We start from the raw sequence: 23,581 nt of genomic DNA on the forward strand, positions 1-23,581 counted from the left end.
CCAGCCCTCGGCCCAGCTCCTTGGATGGTTGTGGTTCCTGCTGCTCGGAGCGCTATGCCCCCGTTTCCCCCAAAGGCGAGGATGATTTTCTACATTCAATGTAGAGAGTATTCAAAATGTTTAGCGCAGTGATTTCTTCGATTGTGTCTATCGGCCTCTTATTGGTGTTGCTGAACATTGATCACCGTGAGTAGCATCTGCCTCACCCGACTTGTCCAGACTCGACGTGGGCTTTCTGCCGATGTCAGCCGCTTTGAATATATTTCTTTATCACAACGCAGCCGTGTCTGAACACAGGGCAGGGCATGTGGGGGAGTAGGGTCCACGTGTTGGTCGTGGGCTCATAGGCTTCCATGTTGCCCAGGGCAGGCCCCTCACTGCTAACAATGCCACCAGTTGCATAAATCTTGCCATCAAGCACCACGGCGCTGTTGGGGAAAGTGGGGGGGGGGGGGGGCGGAGAATTAGCCATTTAGCTTCCACCTTGGACCTGGAGATGGATTCTTAATACCCTGTCCTGGTGCAAGCTGCCTCTCCCACCTTGTGCAAGACTCGCTGCCCTGTGACCCAAGCTGGTATAAGAAAAACACCTTTCCTGTAGGGCCCGTCTACAGGATGGGTAGCGTGCTCACACGACCCTCTGTGTTGTGGGTGACACGTATGGTGGGCATCCCAGGACCTGCCAGACAGCCTAAAGACAGCTAGGAGAACAGCCATGATTGTGTATGGCCCTCGAATCAGTTCTCCGAGTGTCTGCTGAGCAGCTTGTCTTGTCCACACAGAGACTTCGTACTGCTCAAATCGGGACGAGAACATGCGTCTGCATGATAGCAGACAGGATAATTAGGAGCTAAGCCATAGCTGAACATTGACTACTTGACTGAGAAATTCGCCCTTGCCAAGGCGCTCATAGCCAGAGCTTCCTGCTATGATTGCCTAACGCGAGTGACTCGATGCTGCTGCCCACCCACGACCACGAGGGCCGGTGCACCCTCTGTAGGGTTGTTACCGCAGCAGCCTGGGCCAACTTCCTGTAAGAGGCTATGCTGCCTTGGTGCTGTTGCCTCAGTCAGCTGTTCCCATTGTGAGAACACCGCATCCTGCTCCTGTCTGCACGTACTACTGTCTTACTGTGTGGTTCACCACCCTGTCACATGTACAGCTGTGTCCGCGTCCCCAGCCCTGCTTTCTCCCTCCTTTCAGCTGCTGGCCATGTGTTCTTGACTGTTCCCTGAAGCTGAACACATACCCTTTCAAAGTCTCCACCTCTTTCTGAAGTTCTGAGCCTGGGACAGAAGATGTCAGTCCAGACATCTTACCTGAAGTTTCCAGCCTTACCCCCTGTGGTTCCTTGCCACCTGGGCCCCTCACATTTCTCCCCTTTGTGGCCCATCTTTACCCTGCTTCTCTTGCAAGACCCACAGGCATTAAGTCTTTCTGTGCCCACTTTTGGTCTCAGATGAGGCACAGGCATCCTCCCCATAAGCCGTGCTCAAACTCCAGTTGTCCTTATTTCTGACAGTGTGGTCAGAGTGGCCTTGTGCACTGCCACCATTTGGAGAAAGGCTCGAGAACTGTTGAATCTCCAAGCTAATAGGAACTTAGCAGTTCTCTCGTCCAACCTCCTGTTTCATAAATAGGAGAACTTCCCTAGAGAGTGGAAGTCACTTGTCCAAGGTCATCTGACACATTAGTTGTCGGTTACAACTTTTCTAGCTTTGCTACACCAGCACTGAGGATTTGGTGATTACCTCTGCATGGGCACAAGATATCTTCGGGAAAGATCTGCTATGGAAATGTTGAAAATGGGGTTTCTGGGACCCCTTTTCATACCTTGTTCCTCTTAGCCCAGGAAAGGATGGGGCTATAAGATTAGGCTGTGCTGTCTCACTGCCCAAATTAATTAATTTTTCTGGGCCATGGGGCCAGGCAGATTGGGAAACAAGCACACTCTGACGGTGACCCTTCTCTTCCTGTGGGGGCTGGGCCGTGTGGGTTTCTGCCCAGTCAGCTGTGCCTTGTACAGCTCCCTGGTTCAGAGCATTCCTTGAAAAGCCCCTTGTCCCATGTAGGGAATCGCACGGCTCTGGCCTGGCACCGCCTCCTGTCTGTGATGGATGTGCCAGGTGGTCCTGGGGGAGAGCTGTCTTCATAGCACCCAGGAGGTGTGGCCTCGAGGGACATGGGGCTGGTGCCTGTAGGAAGCCCTCCATTTCTGGCTTTGAGATGGGTCAGCTGGAGCCACAGGGTTGGGCCTGTGGGCCATGGGCTGCCCTTGGGTGCTTCCCACTCTGCCCTGGCACTAACATCCATACCTGTGGTTGGAGGGGGCTGCCTCTCTGGGCCTGGGAATTGCTTTGGTCATCGAATGGCGGGCAATCGCTGTTGTGCTCAAACCTCTCCCGTCGTCTCTCCCTCCCTGCCCTCCGCCTCCCCAACCCTAGCCGAGTTACTGCCGCCCCTCACCTGCAGAACTGGCGAGAGTGATTCATGTTTGGGCCTGCCTTAATGTTCCCTTTCTCAGGGTCGTAGATGGTGGTGGCTCTGGCATAAGCCCCGCCCAGGATGAAAACGAAGCCATTGAGGGTGACGGCGGGAGCGTACTTGTTGTCTGTGAGAAGAGCAGGGCTGGCAGGTCAGGGCATCTCTTCTTGGCCTCTCCCTCCCCACCCTTTCCTTTGCCAGCAGGCCCTCCAGAGGAAGGGCTCTGGAAGGACTTCCAGTGTCGCTGGTTAACCCCAGGACAAGGCCCGGGGCCGGCAGGCATCTGGCACACGGACTAGCTCACCCTCTGTCCGGTAGTGGGATCAGCAGCTACACCTGGGCTGGGGGTTTGCCTCCCCTTCCCAGCCCCCAGCCATGGGTCTGCAGCCTTAGCTCGACCTCTGGGCTTAAGATGTTGAGACAGATAAAACAGTGAGGTGGGGATGCTGCACTGGCCCCAGACTGAGGAGAAAGCTGGTTCTTACCAATCATTGGGGACTCGATAAAGCTCCATGTGTTGGTCTGTGGAACGTAAGACTGTAGGACGCCTGCGGCTCTGCCTGCCTCGTTCACACCACCAAACACGTAGATCTTGCCGCCACACACTGTGGCTGCTGCGGAGTGCACGGCCTTGGGCAGAGGGGCCACAGCCTCCCATTGATTGGTAATGGTATCGTACCTGTCGAGAGAGGACAAAAAGAGCCCCGTGTCAAAGATGGGCCTTGCTCAGAGCAGGGGCGACAACCAAGGCAGTGGACATTGCCGGGGAGGGGCACCAGCATTTGCTTCCTGCCCTTGGCATCACTGGCAGAGCCTGAGATCACCTAGGTTCTGGCCCAAACTAGCCCTCTCAGCCTTCCTCCTGAACCCCAGTGGGCTCTTTCTTGCCTCTGTGCAGATTCTGGTCTCCATTCTTCTGCTCACACAGAGCTCCCCAGCTTCTAGGCCCCTGTATCCCTTTCTATCCAGCTCATTCCTACCCTTTTGTCTGATGCTTCTGCACTGAGCATCTCCTGTCTACCCAGGTTCTGGGCTGGAAGCTGGGGAAACAGTGGGCTGGACCAGGGAAGGATGAGAGGAGGCGGGAACAGGAGAGGTGACCTGACAGGGTTCAGTCATTAATTGATGTTGCCGTTAAGGAAGGTAGAGTCACCTAGGATGACTCAGGGTCTCTGGCTTGGGAAGTTGGATGGAGGGGGTGCTACCCGGGGGACAGGGAATCGAGGTTGGGGAGTTTGGAGGAGAGTGATGATTTCTGTTTTATTCATGGGGAGTTTAAGGCATCTGTGGGTAACAGACCGGGGATGTGCAGTGGGCCGTTGGATATACGGATCTGTGGCCTAGATGTGCAGCCGTGGGGTCGCTGTTGGCACAGAGCTGGAAACTGAAGGGAGAGGAGCTTACAGGGGCTGCGTAGGCAAGAGTAAGACTGAGGAGCAGAGGGCACTCTGAGGAAATGCTGGCCTCTAAGAGGGGAGCTGAGGGGGGTCCTTGGGGAAGTGGCGGCAGCACAGGGGGCACACAGCTCCACGGGTGGGGGATATGGCAGGAGGTCAAAGAAGTCCCAGACGGGTTCCCGGCGTTCTCGTCAAGAGCTAGTTGTGAATCACGAAGTGAATGAGAGGGAGGCAGTAGACACGACGGGGAGACTTCTCTTGGATGAAACTTAGCTGGGAAAGGGGCAGAGAAGGTGGGACCTAAGAAGGCATATGGAGCTAAGAGATGGCTTTTGTCGGTGGTATGCTGAGAAGTGTTTAAAAACAAGCTTGCTAGGGGAAAAGAGTCCTGATATGTAAGCACTTGCTGATTTCTGTGATGTAAATCCTCTCATCTTGGCTGATTTCAAGCTACCGATGGCTCATGGCTGAATGTGGCATTGGGAAGAGGACACTACCAGTCAGAATATCCACCATATACCCATATACAGACACAGTGGACATATCACCTCCAGAGCATAGACAGTGAAAAATATAGTTAAAAAAAAAAAAAAAAGCAGTGATGAGTTTTGAGTATGGATTTCCTTTGTTTTTAATGTAACTTATTTAGTTCTAAGTTTATATGATTTGATTTTTAATAACACCTGTAGCTAACAACTGGCTTGCAGAATTCCTATAAAGGTAGTAGTCACCTCTTGGGAGCCAGTATGAACGAGCTACGGCATACCACGGGTTTTGTTTTAATTTTAGGGGGAAGGGCTTTCTTGTGTTTAATGTGTCGACAGGAAGGAGGCCAAATGGATAAGAAAAAGATTAAATATATATGAAAGAGAGGGGAGGGCTGATCAAAGGAGGCTCCTGGTGGGGAGATGCAGGTAGGGTCCAGAGTGGAGAGGGAAGTGGTGTCCGTGTGGGCGGGAGAGAGGAAGGCAAGGATGGCGTGAGCGTCAGTACATATGCAGAAATGACGGCAGGGACACCAGAGAGTTGTTGATTGAGGGCTCCACCTTCTCTGTGAAGTAGGAGTCAGTGCCGGCAGGAGTACTGGAATCTGTGGGCTCAGAGCCTTGATCGGGGAGGAGGAGACGAGAACCACACACTCTTGAGAGCGAGAGAAACCGCTGACAGGACCCTGAAGCATGAAGGACCCAGTATTCGTTGGACGACTTCACTTTGTCATGAGGCCAATCTACTGGATTTTCTCCACCAGTGTTCAGCCCCCGGGGGTAGGCGTGGAGAAGGGGACGAGTCAGGGCTGAACAGATCTGTGACACGTGTACTACAGGACAAAGTGGCAAAGTAAGAACATGGAGAAGTGATAGAGTGCGAGTACCGGACAAGGCAGGGACAAAAGTGACAGGAAGCAGCTGATGGGGAGAGATTGGGGATGGAGCAGATCAGCCAAGGAACTGGGCTATCTGAGGTCTTCCTGGACAGCTTGGATCTCAGTTCTCGGCGTCTCTGTTAATTGTTCCTAGAGGGCTGGTCTCACCAGCATTCACTCTGGACCTTCCACTTGGTGGCCGATCTACCGCTCACCACATGGCTCTTTCGCATGTTCCAGACCCCAGGTGGGGCCTCCGCTGTGGGCTGGGTTTTTCCCAGCACACCTTTCCTGGGAAGCACACAGGGCCCACTTTTTCCCAGCAGCCTCCCTGGGACACGGGCCATAACACGGTCACAGCTTAGTGATCCAGAAGATGGCCTCTCTTAGCCGGTGCTCCTGGCTCTGAGACAGGGATGAGGGGACAGGGATGGGACGTCCAGCTCTGTGCCTGGGAAGACTCCGGGTTTGAGAAGCGGCTGAAGTACCTTACAGGGCAGCAGGCACTGATTCAGTTAAGCCCCAGTCGAATGATATGTGGCTTAATAGGCAATGCAGTAAGTGTCTTTTTGGACAGTGTCAGAAGTTCAGATATCTGTTTTTTAAGCCAATATGGCAGAGATCCAAAGAGCTCCTGCAGAAGAGCTGGGTGACAGTGGAAGATTATGTGGCTGTCTTCAGGCTTTCGGTATAATGGCACATTCCGCCAAATGCGAATTTCCCGAGAGTTTGTTATTCCAGGTGGCTGATTGCCAAGCCACAAGCCCTCCGTCAGCTCAATCTGTCAGCTTCCTGCTTGAGAAGGATATGCTAATGACATGCAAATGACCCTGTGGAGTGAGGCACTCTGCTATCATTTATCCGGTAACCACAGCTAGTGCAATATATTGCTATGAAGTATTAGACCCAGTTATTTATATAATGATATAATACAGGTTTGTCTATGGCACTGTTGTTTTAATCTATAATTATATAATCTTGCTCTATTCCTGTAATACAGTAATGTAATATAATTATAATGTACCATATATCTCATTCATTATCAATATAAGAGCAATTTGTACCATTAGCGCTTTCTGGGGAACAAAGCACCCTCGTGTCTGTCCCCATTACCCTGACCTTCTTGTCACCCTGAATTCTCATCGCCACCATGTGGCACAGAAATCCTTGCCCAAAGGGGCTCCAGCTACGTTCCGTTCCTCGGGAAGCAGTGCGCGTCTCCTCTGCCTGTGTCCTCCACCCCATTGGTATGCATACCACCCAGAGGTCTACCAGAGGGCTGAGGAAGGGCTCCGGGCACCCTGTTGTCCTGGGGGGCTCCCCATCTCCTAAAGTTCCCGGGGTGGTTTGCTCACACTGTGCTCGAGCGGGCGGGTATTTCACAGTGGAACGAAGGCCCAGCCCCCAGGGAAGGCCAGTACAGGCTGCTTCCAGGCCTTGGAGAATTGCTCTTGAGCCCAGGGGGAGTGGAGCCTGTCCCCCCTCTTCGTGCATTTGATCCTTGAACAAATCCCTGTATTTATCAACAAGTATAAGTTTGCAAAATGAGTAATCAGCATCTTAGGAGATTAAAAATAGCTGACAAAAGCAAGACAGGATGACAGGTCTAGCTCAGTTTACTCCTACATAGAAAATGTCTCCTTTTTCATGTGTTTATTATTGGATGACAAACGGTTGGGAGCTGGTGCTTCTGGAAGGCTTGGGGCGTGATGGCCGTGCAGTGGGTCCCACTGAAGGCTGTCAGCATCAGGGGTGACCCGGGCTCAACAGCAGTATTAATATCCTCATAACCACACAGGGATTCCCCATTATCTCCAAATCAATATGACAATTAGATGTTGTTACTGAGCCATCTCTGGGCTCCACTTGGGGGAGTTAAAAGCCCACAGTGAATATCCAGAGCTCGTCTCACTCTGAAACTATCTTTGCTGTAACATTTGTCAAGTGTCCAATTAGCCACTGAGGGAAAAAATACAAATTGAGGGGTACATGAGGGTCCACAGGCAGAAAGCTGCCGCACGGGAAGATGTGCATTCTGTGACAGCTGATGACGTGGGCCAAGGGTGGTGGGCAAGCACGTGGGAAGGATGTGGAAAAAGAGCTCTGGGGACCGGAGCTGTGACCTCCTGGGCCGGTCCTTGGGGAGCAGCTCAGTCTGACTTGGGGCTCTCTGGGCACTTTTTTCTCACAGAGCAGGACTGCACTGAGGCCTCCCCTGTTTGCTGCTGACTCATGAGCCTTCCTGAGCTCTTTCTGTGGCTTCTCCCCACAGTGTCCGTCCTCTGCAAGGGTGGGCTCCAGCTCAAAGGAAAAGATGGTCTTTGCACCCCGCGAAGTGCCCACCTCCAGCCTACGCCCCTTCTGCCTCCGCCTGATCCCTACACTACGCGTGGCCAGTTTTAAATGGGCCTCAGTGAGGAAGCCAGCCTGGGATTTCCAGCAGAGGGCAGGCTTACACGCATGGCTCTCCGGCCCATTACTTTGTATTCTAGAGAATTCCAGACGGTTGGCCAGACCTGCATGCAGTGACTGTTCCCCGTGTGGCAAGCAGGTTTCCTGGAATGTGTGGGAAAGAGGGAGGAAGGGGCTCCCTGGTGTGGAACCTCCCGCTCGGCAGGGACCTGGAGTCACAGCCACTGACGTGGCACACATTTGGGCCATTGCTTGCAGCTTTGCCCCATGTCTCAGCGCCGCTCTGGGCTGGGACTTCCAGTGCCAGTGCGCCTCCTAGCTGCCCAGTCAGGCCAGCCGCGCCCATCCTGTGCCTTTGCACCACTATGCCTCCAGCTTGTCTGACCCCTGAACGGGACAAGAGTGCCCCATCTCAGCGGCTGGGCCAGCCGTCATCATTCCTGCTTCCCTCTCACCACCCTCGGTCCTCTCCCTTTGCCGTGTTTGAAGAGCCTGGGACTATTGCCCTCTAAATGTCCCGTCTCCAGTCGGCCTCGGCTGGGTTGGTGCTGGGGTGGAGGAGCAAAGTGATTTTAGCTTTCGTGACTGTGGCCTCATTACCTCTCCACGTGGTCCACGTTGCCCGCCACGCCAAGTCCCCCGAGGGTGTAAATCTTCCCATCGTAGACAAGGCTGTTGTGCCGGCAGCGGGGGACCGTCATTCTGGAGACGAGGTTCCAGTTATCGAGCAGGGACATGTAGCACCAGACATCGGCCAGCGTCACCCCTGATTCCATCCCACCTGTGAGCAGTACGGGAGGTCCAGAGAGCGGGCAGGGAGTGAGGCGGGGCCCACGGCCAGGCAGGCCCGGCCCCCGGGGCAGGAAGAGAAGACTTCACCTGCAAAGTAGAGGCTTCCGGGCCTCGGCTTTCCTTAGCCCTGGTGTGGGGAGGGGAGCCCTTAGGAAGTCCCTGCCTGGTCCCCAAGCCAGCCCTGGGGGGGCCTCACCTGAGAGGTAGATGTTGTCCCCGGCACTCACTACGCTGAAGAACTCTCGGTCATAGAAGGGCAGTGAGGCGAGGGGGTACCACTTGTTGTTCTGTGGGTTCCAGCAGGTGACGGCCACCAGTGAGCGCTGGGTCATCCCCACCATCTGACGGCCCCCAACCAAGACGATGACCTCAGCCACACCTGCAGGGATACAGATGCACGGCCTTCGGACACATCCCCACGCTGTTAGCCTCTGCGCCTGGTGCCTCTGGAAGGGACCACCCAGAGTGGGGCTGACCCTATGGCACCTGCATTTGGGGAGTTCGGGGCATGTCCCTCGGTACCTGCGGAGAGGCGGGGCCGGGTTCGGGGTGTCTGCATCTCCTGGCGGGCGTGGGGCAGCATGTGGTAGCGTTTGGCCTCGTTGACCAGGTCCCGACACGCTTCTGACGACTTGATCAGCTCCTCGTTGTCAACCACGTTGAGCAGATAGCTGGGGTGGATGAAGGGGAGGCGGACCACGGCCAGGAGCTCTGCGGCATACTGCAGGGTGGGGGAGACACGGGATCGACCGAGGTTACACGGACGGAGCCACCCCTGCCGAGTTGGATTGGGGAGACAGGAAGGAGGGGTGTGGTACTGTACAGGGGGCACTCCAGTGTGTATTTGGCTTGAGAGTGTAGACACTGCTCAGCCCAGCCTAGACGGTGAGAGCGGGGGCTCCCACCAGCCAGAGGAGAGGAACGGGGGAGGTGGGTGTGCCGCGGCTGACCCTGGGGCGAACCGTCCGTCTGCCTCTTCGGCACCTCGTTCCTGCCTCCGCCCAGCTCACGGGCGTCTGCTTCACCCCAGGCCGCGGGGGGGCTGAAACGAGCATTCTGATCCCTGGTGAGGCGCACGTGGGGCAGGAAGTCAAAAACAGGTGTGACGGCCCGGGAAGGCTGACGGTGACCGTGAAGCTTGCCAGTCACCCCCGTCAGAACCTGCGTCTCCCCAGCGCCAACAAACCCCTTCAGCGGCACCTGGCCCCTGGCCCCTCTCACCTGCATTGAAGGCTTTTCGTGGACTGACTCAAATCCCTCTTGCCTGGCAAACCTTTTGCTCACTGCTCAGCTTTAGTTTCATCCAACAAATCATTGGTGACCCTCCTTATTGGGGGTGCAAAGCCCAGGAAGACCTGGTGTCTGACTTTCAGGTGTACACAGTAAAATGGGGGGGGGGGATCCATTACATAAAAGGCACTAGGGGGGCTCCAGGGAGGAGTACAGTTAGGGGGTCTGGGAGTGTGGGAGTGGATGACGCCTGAGCTGGGTGTGGAAGGATCGCAGATTTCTGCAGGCCTCAGGCAGAGAGGAGGGAGGACGCCAAAAGCACACACAGAGGCATGGGAAGGGTGGGGAGATCGGCGCACGTGGGGAATTCTCTGGAGCTTATTCTTGTCAGGGGCAAACGGTCTTTGTTGCGGTGGGTGTGGTGGCCAGGGGAGAGGGGACTGGAGAAGTCAGTGGAGGCCAGAGCCTGACCACCCCTATGCCTCCCTTGCCGAGGCCGAGTGGTGTTTCCTGCAGAGTCGATGACGAGCTCACGGGGGCTTTAAACAAAGAAATTAAACGATCCAACGTGTCCTTTAGGAAGACCGCTCGCTCAGGCGGCAGGGTCAGAATGAGTTTGGAGTGGGGAAGACCGGAGCAGGGCAACCGCGTGGGAGGCGACTGCAGTGATGCTGGTGAGATCTGGGTCCTGAATGGGGAGAGAAAGTCGGTCCTCTCCTGAGGGAGCGAGGAGACGAAGCGACAGCAGTGTGTGGCCCCATGGATGTGGAAGGTGTGGGAGGTATCCAGCCTTCTGTTTTGGGTAATGGGTGGAATCGAAGGAAGCAACACAAGAAGGTGTGTAGCTTTGGGGGTTTACGAATTAGAGGGGCTTGAGGGACACTGGCCACAGGTGTGCAGTAGACACTGGGAGGTCTGGGCTGGAGACAGATTTGGGGGCCTTAGTGCATTGGGCAGTCTCTATTATAGCTGCCCAACCTGACGGCGTTCTCCAGAAATGAATCTTGCCCCCTCCCCATCCGACCAGAGCACGCCCTTCTCCTGGGCTCAGGGGCTGGGCCAGGGTGGAGGGCCCCGTGCTACCGATGCCGGCGCCTGGCCCACCCCTCCCTCCCTTGTGTCGCTTCCCGCTCCACACGCAATGAAGTTCCCTTGTCTTCTATCACTCAGCTGCCTCAGGGTGTTGTGGGCCCTGGCCTCCTGTGCGGCTTTCCAGGTGGACTCTGAGCTCTCTTGAGAACTACCTGTGTCCATACTAACTCCTGGGGGTGGGGGGTGCTCAGATGTGAGAGGCAGTCCCATTCTGAGCAAGGCCTTCAGCACGTGCTTTCTGGCCCAAAGATCCTGTTGGGTTGTGATCGAATTCTGATTCCGGGGATCCTGGAATCCTTCCGGGGACCCTGCCCTCCTCTCCTTCTGCCCTGGACCCTGGCTCCGATTTCCCCAGCTGTCCCCTCTGAGGGACCTCCCTCCTGTGATGTGTGCAGTGGATTCCCATCTCCGGCGTGGTTTCTGTTTGGTCCAGGTGCCCTCCACCCTCTCCATAACCGGAGCATTGGGGGAGGGGTCTCCTCCTGCCCGGTCTGAGCTCACAGGGGCCCTGGGGCACCAGCTTCGCCCTGTAGGGCCCTGCAGCCGCTCGTTGGCTTGAGTCTCCTTCAGGCGGGACACAGCCCTTCCAACCCTCTGGCAGCTGACCCCTCATCTCTCATCCCTCCCTTTGCTTCTCTGCTGCCCACAGTGGCAGTCCCAGCCTCCCCCTGCCCGGGCCTCGGGGCTCCTGTACACCCCGCGGATGGTCTGACCAGGCCGTCCTGCCTCTTCCACCTTCCTGCACCCTTGCTCCAGACGCCATCCCTGCACCATGCCCCTGACACAGGGAGAAGGGGTGGGTGGGGTGGGGGACTACCTGTGCACGGGCCACGGGGTCCTTCTTGATCCACTTGATGACGGTCTCATATACTAGTTCCTCGGCCTTCGTGTTGAGGCTGTCATTGGAGATGTAGGTGATGAAGTCGTCCTTGGAGATGCTGAGGATCTCCTCCTGGGCCGCCACCTCAGGGAAGATCTGCAGCGCGAAGGCCTTGGCCATGTGGTAGAGCTCGCTGCACTGCATGGCCTCAGCCATGGCCAGGACCCCCAGGCAGTTGCTGGCCGTCAGCTGCTTCTCTGGGGGCAAGAGCACAGGACCACTGACCACAGGGCCCTGGAAGGGTGGCCCTCCATTCCTATCGCCTGACACTCTGGATCCCCCTCCAAGTCCATGTCCTTGTGACCTGCCTTTAGCAGCCAGGGTCCCCACAGGACCATTTCCGGTATCCCTGGAGCTGTGGGTGTACCTTCCGGGTTTTCCTCTGCCCTGTCACATACTTCCTGTCCTGGGACCTCCCTCTGCTCCCGCAGGTCCCAGCAGAAGGACCGAGAGCGTGAGGTATGGAGTGTCAGTACCGGGCTTGGAGGCATCCTCACTGCCTGTGAGCCTTAGAGCTTGGGCCTGGGCTGGGGGCAAGGGCCACGCTGAGGCTTCCAGTGTCTTCTATAACTGTGACAGGCTCCCATTTTAGAATCACACCAGCAGTAACACCACTCATATGCCCACCTGCCACTTTCCATGGGCCTCAGCCTCACCCAACCTGGCCTCTAGACCGGGCATCAGTCTGGCCGGCTCTCCTGAGATCTGGCTACCGGCGATTCTAGCCTGGACGCGTCCAGGTCTGTGCCAGGGCGTGCAGTTATCTGAATTTTCATCTTCAAGCTGCCTTGTGAAATCCAGCTCCACCCTGAGGTGGACACACAGCCTTTCCCTCTGAATCCTCACTGCTTACAAATTTTTTGCCCACCCGTGCTATTCCCTCCAGGTGACCCATGCGCTCCCCACCCCCCAGGCTCACCGAGAAAGGACACACAGACTTTGCAGAAGGTGTGGAACTGGAACTTGCTGGCGGCCTCCAGCAGCGTCTTGGCATTGGCCGAGTCGATGACCAGGGAGCCCGTGTAGACAAACTCCAGGAGCAGTTCAAGGACATCGGCCTGCAGGTTGGACAGGACGAGCTCCAGCTTCTCCCGGCCACACTGGCTGCCGTCTTGCACCGACCTAGGCACAGAGACCAGGGTGTTCTTACCTGCCACCTCGCGGCCACAGCGCCGCCTCCTCACAGGGCTAGATCTCCCTGCACGCCTCGGTCACGCCCTTCATTTTAGGACTCAAGGGACACGGCAATGACACGCCTGAACCTAACGACCTTACACGGGATCTGAAAGAGAAGAGTCTGACCAGAGACGCCCAAAAGAACAGAAAACCCTGCTTATCACTACTTGGCATGTCCATGCAAAAAAAGATGCAAATCAAAAAGCATGAGCTGTGGATGGGGACGAGGACCAGGACTGGCCTCAAAGGGAAACAATACGATTCCGTCCCACTGCCGGCTCCGGCTCCGGGCGTCCCGGCCAAACAAGGCCGGCGGGTCCGGGGCCCGGCCGCCTCCAGTGGGAGAGCCCCTGGTGTGACTGAGGCCCCCAACCGGCCGTGAACACAGCCGATCCTGAGCCGTCCCTCGATCGCCCCAAGCCGTCCCGGAACCCTGACTCCAACCCCACCTATTTCCAAAAACATATTGTTTCCTTTTTTAGGCATGGAAAGGAAGCCCTTCATGACATTGCTTTGAAACTGAGGACGAGACAAGATAGACGGACAGAATGGTTAGAGCTGGGGGGGAGGGGAAGGGGAACAACCAAGGACTTCCGCCACAGACAGCCAGCAGCCATGACCTGGGACCTGGCCCGGGGCGGGGCCCTCCTGCCACATGGAACACGGGGTCAGAGGTCAGAGTGGCCTGCGTGTAGAGTGTGCGTCGGGCTTGTGAACTGGGGGGAGCAGGGGAGGGACACAAATATATAAATATGTTTATATCTGGTGTCTACAGAAATACAAAACCATTGCAAAGGCTCCTAAGGCCTGGCAGCCGCGCCCTAAAGCTGCACCTGGAAGGAAACAGATAAGATGAGGCAAAAATAACAGTGCCACAGAAGTGACCAGGAGGAAAGACACCCAGAGCGTTAAGAGTCAGGAGGCAGGTTTTTCAGAGATGATTGGCTTGGTGCCCCACCACGGCCACTCTGACCGGTCCTGCTTCCTGCACGGAGCCTGGTCCTGCCCGAGGCCGGGTTCTGCCACGTGGCTGGGAAATGACCTCTGTGTTCCTCCCCAGTCCTGAGGAGGCTGGGGTGAGACTCTCGTCACTGGTCCCTTGGGTGCCCCCCTGGCTGGCAGCCAGGGTGCGGAGGCGTCCGGAAGTAAGCAGGCTAGCCCCAGAGGGAGGCTGACTCCTGTGTGGGCAGGGAGCTAGAGGACCTGCGTGCCCCCGCCCCGTCACTGACAGGCCGCCACCTTGCCTCTCTGGCCCTCAGGCTCCTCTTCTGCAAAACAAGAGGGTTGAACTGGATGGCATCTGAAGTCCCATGGAAAGTTTATGTGACAGAGGCTGGAAAACACCTTCCCTGCGAGAGTCTGAAATGCGACCACGAGAGCCACATTCTCTCCAGTTAGGCCTGGCCACCAAGTGCTTTTAAAACACCGACACGATGGGGCAGGGAACAGATGTAGCTGTGATCCAGCCACCCTTCCCAGGGTGTCACGCTGGGCCCTCCCCACGGAATGGCTCATCTGATGGAGGCCTGCGGAGCCCTGCCTCCAGGCCTGGAGGGAAAGCTGACAGGGAACGGTGCTGGCAGAGGCTCTTCTCAAACCCAGAGACATACACAGTGTGTGTGACTTTTCAAGTGACTTAACACACCGAGTCCTCTGCTGTCGGGATAGATTTTCATGCTTGGGTAACTTTGTTCAGTACAAAACTAGTTCATTATATGATCACTTGAAACCACAGAAATCTAACACCCCAGGCCTCAGGGGCCATCTGGTCAACCTCTTACTCGGTCTTTGCTGCCTCTGCCTTCATTCCTACATGCCACTGCCTGGCCCTTCCTCCTCACACCTTTCATGCTCTGCAGAGGTCCTGCTGGGCCACAGCCAGGGCAAGGCTTATGGGGCCAAAGTCAGGCTGCTCACATTCTCCCAAGGTCCCCAGCCACTGCTGTGCCCACCTCAGGCCAGCCCTCCTGTCCACCCAGGAGACAAGCTCCAGTTCAGTGAAGAGCTGGGGTGGACTTCAGCTGTATACACACACACACACACACACACACACACACACACACACTGAAGTCCATGTGACATGTGACCCTGAGAACCCTCAGCATCACCCTGTGGGAGGGGTGTTGGGCAGATGGAACGTCAGGGGAGTCTACGGCCCTGAGTGATGAGTCCGATGGCACATGCATGGCTGTGCTTCTGAGAGATGCTTGTCCCACCCAGATTCTGAGCCAGGGAGAGGGTCCTGGGGACAGAGTGGTGCCCACATGGCCAAGGAGTACAGGGACAATGTGAGGAGGCATATGGGGTGTTGACCATGGCAGGTGCCGTCCAGGGTTGGCAAGAACCACTGTCCCTATAATGCATGGCTATAGCTGTTCCTTCAGGCCCCCTTTGAGGCCCCCTGTGGAAAGCAGGGGGCTGCTGGGCAAAGGACATTTGGGGAATGGCTGGAGGCTTTGTTGGCTGGCTGAGCTCAAGATCTATAGGAGGTGAGGCCCCAGGCAGTGAGGCCTTATGTAGCTCATCTGCACATACATGTTCATTGTCCACATGGGTGTTCATGGGGCCAAGGGAAGCCGGTGGTCACTTTCCATTGCTGACCATCAGACTGTCTTGGGACTAGACCTCAGTGATCCCTAGGCCTCTTCCCTATAAGTAGGGATCCCCTGGGAGGCATTGCTTCTTTTGGGTGGCCATTGGTCACCAGTGGGAAGCTGTGTCCTCCACAGATGACCATTCTGTCCCTGTCCTAAGCTGGCTCTTGGGGTCCAAGCCTCCTGCTCCACTCAGCCACATGGAGTACTGAAAGCTGCTGGGTAGTCTGGGTCATGACATGGCCTTGGAAGGAGATGGGGCAGGGCAGGAATGAGCAGTGGTAGCCTTGTCAGGTTGGGCCATGAACCTAACACTGGGGGTGGGAGTGTGGGGCAGGTTGGTGTTGCCCCGTCCACACAGGACCCATGGGTTCTGCCAGAAGACCCAGACTCCCTGGGCTCACCTTCTCCTCAGGTATGGGACACACCCTCTGCTTGGCAGGCCTGGATCTGTGGACATGCCAGGAATGCCTCATCCCAAATAGGAGATGGTTTGAGATCCCACCATCAGCAATTTGCTCTCCTGGATAAGAACTGCCCTCCCTAGATTTTAGGGCACTCCTTCGTTACTCCTCACACACCTCAGTGATCATATGCTTTCATTTTGCAACTTAGATCTAGAATGGGAGGGACACATGGGGCAGTGGTGGGTGGGGGACGTCATGGAGCAGGTGGTGACTGAGGATGGCATCCTGACTGCTCAGGAGGATGACCCCGCTCCTCCAATGTGATTCCCATCCCACCGCATGCATAGGAGCTCAGGCATGTTCCTGCTCCAGCACACTCTAGTCTCACTGGGTGAGCCCTGGCCCACCCATGGTGATTTGGCGATGGGTCTGACTTAAATTTTTCTGCTGGCCTTTGAGATCTGTGAATCTCTCGTCTTATTATGTGGTCTTCCGGCCACACCTCTCTGTTCTGCCAGGAAAGGGGGCAGACTGCCACCCACAAATGCCCAACCCCACAGGGAAGGAGGTGAAAGGCAGCATATGGCCTGACTACTGTGTTAAAGTCTGTTGGGCTCCCCTACATCTGGACTCTATGCCACTCAGTTAGGTAGATCCCTTTAGCTTCCCCTGGTGAGAAAGATGGAGAAGCCCAGAGCCTATACATGGGGCTTGTGAAAAGCACCTTGGACAAATCAATGTCGCCATCTGTTTTTATTTAATATGAAAAGAGAATATAGTTCGAATGAATCATTGGCTCCAACAGACTTTGTGAGATGAGGGTTTCAGCTAGAAGGCAGAATGCCAGGTCTCTGTCCTATTTGGTATGATGAGGGGGCAAGTTTCTCTGGGGCTTGACATTTCCTCCCACACCCAGGCTTGTGGTCGTGTTCGGAAGTACTGGCAGGGAGGGCATTCCCTCTGCTATCTCTAAGGACAGCCCCCTGTCCTCTGTGATGGGGCCCACAGCCTACCCGGGTGCAGCCAATGCCTCTCATGGCACAAATGGACCCTGAGGGCTCCTCGGCTCCTGGGGATAAGTGAAGGGACTTCTTTATAGGCTCCCCCAAAAGTCCAGGGCAGACCCAGGTCTTGCTCAGCAGGGTTGAGAAGCGACTCTGGACTTGGGAGATTGCAACCACACCACAGAACCCCACTAGCTCTAGTCGGCTCAAAGTTCCTGAAACCTGGGGCTCAGCCCACTCAGTCCTGCTGGGGTCTCCCACCAGCCTAGGTGCAGGAGAGGTGTGGTGGTCACGCAACACTCTATCCCTCACAGTATCCAAAGGCAAAGCCGCAGCTCCCCTTCCTGCCGTGTTTTCACCCCTGATTGTCGCAGGGACTCAGATGGGGCAACAAAGGGATGGTGAGTCAGGCCCGGGGATCTCAGCACAAGCTTTGCTCCGAGCTTCCCGATGGCCTCCCGGAGTCTCCTCCGGTGCTCCTCACTCCAGAGGATACGGCCTCCCCTTGGATGAGGGCAAGTGTCTGCAACTTAGGTACCTGTTTTAGGTGGGGATTATGTCTTCTCTTGGGCAGATCTGATGTCCAGTTTACAAGTGTTTCTAGCACACACACGTGTACACACACGCGCGCGCGCACACACACACACACACATACAGGCTCTCTATCCTTTTTCCTTGCCCATCTGACTACATGGTCAACCCTAAGTTTCACTTTCTTTCCTTATAGACTTCATGCACAAATAAAGACTACATTTTTGTTCTTCTCCAGGTTAGCGAACAGGTGGTGAAAGCATGAGCTTTGGAGTCAGACCTTGATTCCAATCCCGGACCTACTTGCTTACTTAAAATTCTCTGGGTCTCAATTTCTTCATCTGTAAAATGGGGATACTAATGGCACCTGCTTCTCAGGGTTAGCGGGAGGATTTTCAGGATGACATTAGACATTTCTACAAGTCTCCTTCTGGGCTGGGTCTTGTCCTCGTCAGAGGAAAAAGACAGGAGTTTGAATCTCAGTCAGGGAAGACTAGTGGAAAGAAGTCGTTGCAGCCACACTAAAGGTACGTGCACATGTGAGGAAAGAACACGTGGACAAAGGTGGGGAGTCGGCCTGAGGCCTGGAGAACGGGGGCTCCGGGCAGGACATCTGCCTGGCCCCGGGGCTCACGGGCAGCTGAGCTGGTCAGGAGAGGACACTGAGATCCTGCTCTCCCGCTCACCGGTTGTTATCCTTATGAAACACAGATCTGACCGTGGCCCCTCCGGGCTTCCAGCAAAGCCTTGCGAGCCGGCTCCACCTCCGGCACCGGCCTCACTCTCTCCCTCCTCTGCCAGCAGTGGCTCTGTCCTACTCACCAGCCCGGCCAATTCCTTTCTTTGTTTAAAACCCACACCAGATGCCACCACTCCCTGGGGGCTGTCCCTGAACACCTCTTCTACCACAGTTAGGTGCTTTGCCTGTGAGCCGCTAAACCCCATTTGTGTGCTCAGTCTGCTCTCCCGTTCACACTTCTTTACAGGCTCCCCCTGGCAGGCTGTGGGCCTCCTCGAGGCAGAGACTCATCTCATCTAGCGTTTCCGGCCAGACCTGGCACCCAGGAAGGGCTCCGGCTTGTTAGCTGAGCGAAAAGTACCGAGTGACTTGGTTTCCCTAAGGTCTGTCCTGTGGCCCCGGGTGAGGTTGTCCACACCGGGGTCGAGGCTGGGGGCTGGGACGGTGTCCTTGCTGGGGCTGGAGTGGTGAACGCATTACCGGCCCCAGGACGGAGGTGGAAAGGAGTCCAGCCTGAGCCTCTGGGTCTGCGGGTCCCGGGACAGCCACCCACCCCTGACAGTGCTCACTGAGACCCTCATGAAGGTAAGGACCGGGACACCACGTTCCACAAACAGACTGTGCCCACTCCCTCTGTTTCTGTAGTGCAGACGCCCGAGAGGGAAGCCCCTGCTTCGGGCTCAGTGGGCAGGGCTCCATTTCTCTCGCTGAGCCGTCCTGGCTGATATACACCAAGTCTCCAGGGTCACAGACTGAAATGGCCTGGTGACGTCAACCGTCCCCTGACCGCGAGAGCGTGAGCTTCTCCAGAATTTTACACGGCCAGAAAGGAAATCATCTTTCTGTAGCGAGTCCACTTTCCTCCCCACAAGAGGACTCTTTTTGCAGCCATGGGCAGAAATGGTGATGTGCACCAAGGTCAAGTTGAGGGAAGTAAAAGGTTGAAATGGCTGCAAGTTAGCATTGTGACCTTCAACCACAGGGGGTCTCTGGGCTTGGCTTCAGCCTTCCCTCCTCCCTGAGTGCCCTCCTGTATGCCGAAAGAGTCTCCCCGGGCCTCAACCTGTCTGGATTCAGACCCTTCTATGTGGCTGCCTACCAGATGTGTCTACTTGGACGTCCTTCAGCTGCTTAATTCATCACCCCCTCAGCTCTGCCCTGACATTGGTCCATGGACCCACCTTCCACCCTGTGATCTCACCATTCTCACGTCCTAGGGCTTGCACACGGGAAGCCTTTGCAGGCCCGGCCATGCCCATCCCCTTACCGCCACCTTGGGATGTCAGAGCTGGAAGGAAACCTGGATGTCATGTGAACCAACCTCCTGTTTTACAGATGAGAAATCTCGAGGCCTGAGAGAGAGGACGTGACTTGCCTGGGGTCATAGGACAAGTGGCAGAGTCAGGTGTACAACCCAGGTCTCCTAGCTCCCAGTGGGGTGCCCTCTCCCTTCCAGTGACTGCCTCTTGGCTCTAGCACCCATCAGTTCCGCTTAGGGTCACCGAGGCATATCCCACAGTTCTTTCATCTTCAGGTGAGCATCCCCTGCTCCTGATGACCCTCACATCCTCAGACCAAGCCCAGGGCCCTAGCCCCAGGGGTCAGGGGTTGCCTGCCTATCTCACCCCAGCTCACACCCATCTCTGCGAAGGCTATATTCCCCTCCACACTGCTCATGACAGTCTCTGTCCCAGCTTTTCATTTCAGGAACCCATCCCCTGTCTGGAGCGTTCTAGAACATTCTAGAACATTCCTTGTATTCCAGACCATTCCAAGCAAACCACCCCTTGCCTGGAATGTTCTTCCTCTTTCTTTTTGGCCTAAGAAGGCTTCACTACTTTGGGTTCCCACCTAGTGGTGTCCTCTTCTCTGCTGTGTACAAGTTTGGCTTTGCATGTAAGTTCTCTGAAGACATTCAAATGGCTCTTGTGCTCCTCTTGCCCGCATCATTCTAGCCCAGGGCTGGGCCATCGCTTAGTACCAACCTGCCCCTGCATCCTGCCCGCTCTGTGCTCTCCAGCTGGTCTGCAGCAGGGACCAAGGCCCTAGGATGCTGGTCACTGCCAGTACCAGAATTTGCCAAGAATGGCAGCACAAAGACCTCCCTTGGCCTGAAGAAGCCACTGAACGTGCCCCTTTACCCCAGAGCTCATGCCCCTGACCCCTGTGCTTGGATAGCGAGAACCCAAGCACTGGGGGCGGGAGACCCAAGCTGTCCATGAGACTGGAAGTCACAAAGAGCCTGCCCCGTCCTGCATGGCTGGGGCCAGTGTGGCTGGGCGGGGCTTGCACGCCGGGCAGCTCAGCTCTAAGTGAAAGGACACAACAGATTGGAAAGGAGGTGCCAGCCAGTGTGCCATCCTGAAACAAAACACAGTCACTCTGGGGTTAGTTGGCAAGTCCAAACACAGCATTGGGAAGCAAGCAGAGGTCCTGTCCTCTCACTCTGAGCCCAGTCCCGGCTCAGCGTCCGCCCCGGAGAGGCTGCAAGGCAAAATGAGCAGCGGCATTAATCTGCTGATGGGTGAGAGAGACAGGAGCGTTACCCTGGGCTGGCCCCCTCGGCTGCTCTCCCTCACTAAGGAGCTAGAAGGTGGCCCCTGACTCATTTGCGAGGGTATGAAGCAGACAAATTAAAAAAATCAACAAAATGGAAGAAAAAAAAAAAAGATGCTCATGCACCATTAAAACTCATTCAGGTAGAAAGAGCCGGGGCAGAGGGCAGAGGGCAGAGGGCAGGGGAGCAAAGGCTGAGAGAGACCGTGTTTAGGACACACGTGGTCTGTGCTCAGACAACGCTGGTTTAGGCTCAGTGTACAAGTATCAAGGCATGCAGCGTGAATGAGGATTTGGCTACAAGTCTCTTCTCCCCGACTCGAGCTGTGTAAAACGGCACCTTGTGCTCCTCAGCGGGGGACGATCTGGTCGATGTGCTTTCCTGGCGTTAAGTTCACTATCGACAGCAGTGATGATGGTGCCTGGGACCCCGTGCTCGACCAGTGGGGACAGTGTGCAGTGGTCCCTTAAAGTGGAGCCTACGTGGAGTCTACAGTCCTCCTAATCTCAGGGAGGGCTTGTGAGCCACTGAGAACTCGGGATCCTCGGGGCAGGGCCGGGGTGTCGTCTACTGCTGACAGTGGCCCCCGGGTGACCAGCAAAGCTGCGTGGGGCAGGCCGGGGGCAGTGGCTGCTCTGAGGCTGTGTGTGAGAGGGCACTCGGAGGAGGGGGAGGAGGGGGAGAGATGGCTACTGGCTCTGTGACAGGGAGTCACGCTTCAGGAACCTGCAAGAGAGGGGAGGAGAAAAGCGACACAAAAGCGTCCTACAAAGGAACAGACCCGACCACAGCTGGAAGGAAGGCAAACCTTTGAATCAGGTCCTTGAAATACAAGCTGCAGGAAGCTAGAACATTTTGGTGGACTTCAAACTCTCTGCCTTCAACAACAATTTTCAGGTCTGTAAACGCTTTCGCTCTGCGCTGCTGGTTCAATTCCTTCAACATTTCTGCAGAACAGAGAAGACAGACAGGGCCAGGTTCCCATTAAGAGTTTTTTTTTTTTTTTAATTAAAATTTTTTCTTTCAAGAAGTAGAGAAATAGGAAAATACTTGATACTGTTTCTTGGCAAGACTGGCTCAACACTGACAGTCAAAAGAAGTCACAAACGATGCGTAAACAAGCAGCAATTGGGAGGGGCTACATAACCAAAGGAACAACAACTTTCAAAAGCAAAGGAAAAAAAAAAAGGAAAGAAAACAAAGAAATAAATAAAAACAAACCGAAACAATACAATACAGAAAAAAAAAAAATCAAACCCAGAAATTGAAAGGCTGGGGGAAAAGATTCCCATACTGACAATTGGAAACAGAGAATACATTATCACAGACAACTAAAAACTGTTATAAAACTACAGAACGAGTTCTCCAAATGCCAATGAGTGCTGATGTATCTGATACCAAGTAAAGCATGGCATTGTGATGTAAGATGGGCTGGATATGGTTCAAAGGAATAAAAACCACAAAACCTGCAAAAACAGCATCCTTTATGTTAAACGCTCAAGTCAAGGCATGGGGTGAGCTTCTTAGAGAGGGGCCCCAAGAAGGGAGGGGTGGAATGGGGGCCTGGAGAGCACTTCCTTCCATTGCACACTTCTGGAACTGTTGGGGAAGGCCGGCAAGAGGTAGGACCTGTGTGCGCCTCCTCCCGTTTCCTGGGCTGTTCTCTCAGGGTGCCCACCCTCAGCTGGGGCTTCGGCGTCGGGGAGCCTGGCTTACAGCCCCAGCAGGTCTCAAAGTGGCCTCTGGGGCCTTCCCGCCCTAACGCACACCTACCTTTGCCTGGTGTCTTGGCCACCTGGGGTTGGTTCAGAGAGTGTCCTGGGCCTGTGGGCTCCAAACCTGGGGATGTCTCCTAGACCCACCTCAAGGCTCAGCAGGGTAAGGAAGAGAGCCCGATGGCTACCCTGATTAGTTTAGAGAAACTCTTTCCCTTGCAAAAGTTAGGGCCTTCAGACGATCAACACTCTCACTGGCCTTGCCTTGCCTGCCTGCCCCCTGGACCCTCTAGCTGCTGGTTGCTGGACATCAGAGGCCCAGATTCTGGGCCAGAATGACATAGACTGTTGTCAGGAAGGGTTATGTTCTTTGGCAGATGAATACAAGAGGGTGGTCTGCAGAACTGAGCCCTGATTCCAAGTCCCCTACCATCACCCTGAGCCCTCCAGGTCTATGCTGCACCCTGGCTGGTGTTCTGGAATTACTTTCCAAAATGCCCTGCTGCAGACTGACCAGTCATTTCTGTCCACATGGGCCAGCGTTGGCTGTCTGTCAAGATGCGCTCCCGAGCCCAGCTCTGTCCCTGACACCTGTATGTCCTTGGACAAGCCTCTGTCTCCACATCTGCAAAATGGGGACAGAGGCTCCCACTCTTTTCCAGAGCCTGGTGAAAATCCCTGAGCTTGAGCTCAGGGGCTTGTGGGCCTTGGTGTCAGGCAGGCCCTTCTTTGTGAGCACATACCGGGCTCTGGTTCTGCTGAAGACCAAGGCAGACAGTGAGAAAGGGGGTCTAAGTTGTGTGGGCAATGCCGACTCACTGACCACCACCAACCCCACATCAGGTGGAGCTGCAGGGTACCTGCATGGGTGTGTGTGGGCCCTCTGGCTGGGGCCTCTGGAAGGCTCCCGTGGGTGCGCTCAGACCTGGACAAGGGAGACCAGCAGGGCCCGAAGCACTAGGTGGAGGGTGTGCAGGGCACCTGTGGGCAGATTGGGAACAAAGGGACGTGATAGGTCGGCAGGTGGGGTCAGACCTCAAGAACCTTGTGAGAGGGCGGCAGCTCAGTCTCGTGGGCACCAGGGAGCCATGGGATTCTGTTCAGGGGAGGGACGGGCTTAGACCTGGGTGCCAGACAAATCGTTCTGGCAGCCGTGTTAGAGGCGGGACAGGGAGTACCGGTGGACGCCCAGATGCAGGTGGGGGCGA

General features: G+C 55.6%; 1 protein-coding gene across 1 annotated transcript in view; it reads right to left on the reverse strand.

Moving 5' to 3' along the window:
• Positions 1–225: 225 nt before the first annotated feature.
• Positions 226–23,581, reverse strand: part of KLHL29 (kelch like family member 29) — a 143,327-nt gene continuing 119,971 nt past the window's right edge. The window contains exons 4-12 of the mRNA XM_032592721.1: positions 21,467–21,605; positions 12,570–12,772; positions 11,588–11,847; positions 8,971–9,169; positions 8,645–8,827; positions 8,257–8,437; positions 2,970–3,163; positions 2,467–2,611; positions 226–428 (exon numbers count right to left, since the gene is read on the reverse strand). Coding sequence (XP_032448612.1) covers positions 245–428; positions 2,467–2,611; positions 2,970–3,163; positions 8,257–8,437; positions 8,645–8,827; positions 8,971–9,169; positions 11,588–11,847; positions 12,570–12,772; positions 21,467–21,605 — 1,688 coding nt within the window. The 3' untranslated portion in view covers positions 226–244. The remainder of the gene's footprint in view (positions 429–2,466; positions 2,612–2,969; positions 3,164–8,256; positions 8,438–8,644; positions 8,828–8,970; positions 9,170–11,587; positions 11,848–12,569; positions 12,773–21,466; positions 21,606–23,581) is intronic.

This window comes from Lynx canadensis, chromosome A3, assembly GCF_007474595.2.
Source record: "Lynx canadensis isolate LIC74 chromosome A3, mLynCan4.pri.v2, whole genome shotgun sequence".
NCBI lineage: Eukaryota > Metazoa > Chordata > Mammalia > Carnivora > Felidae > Lynx > Lynx canadensis.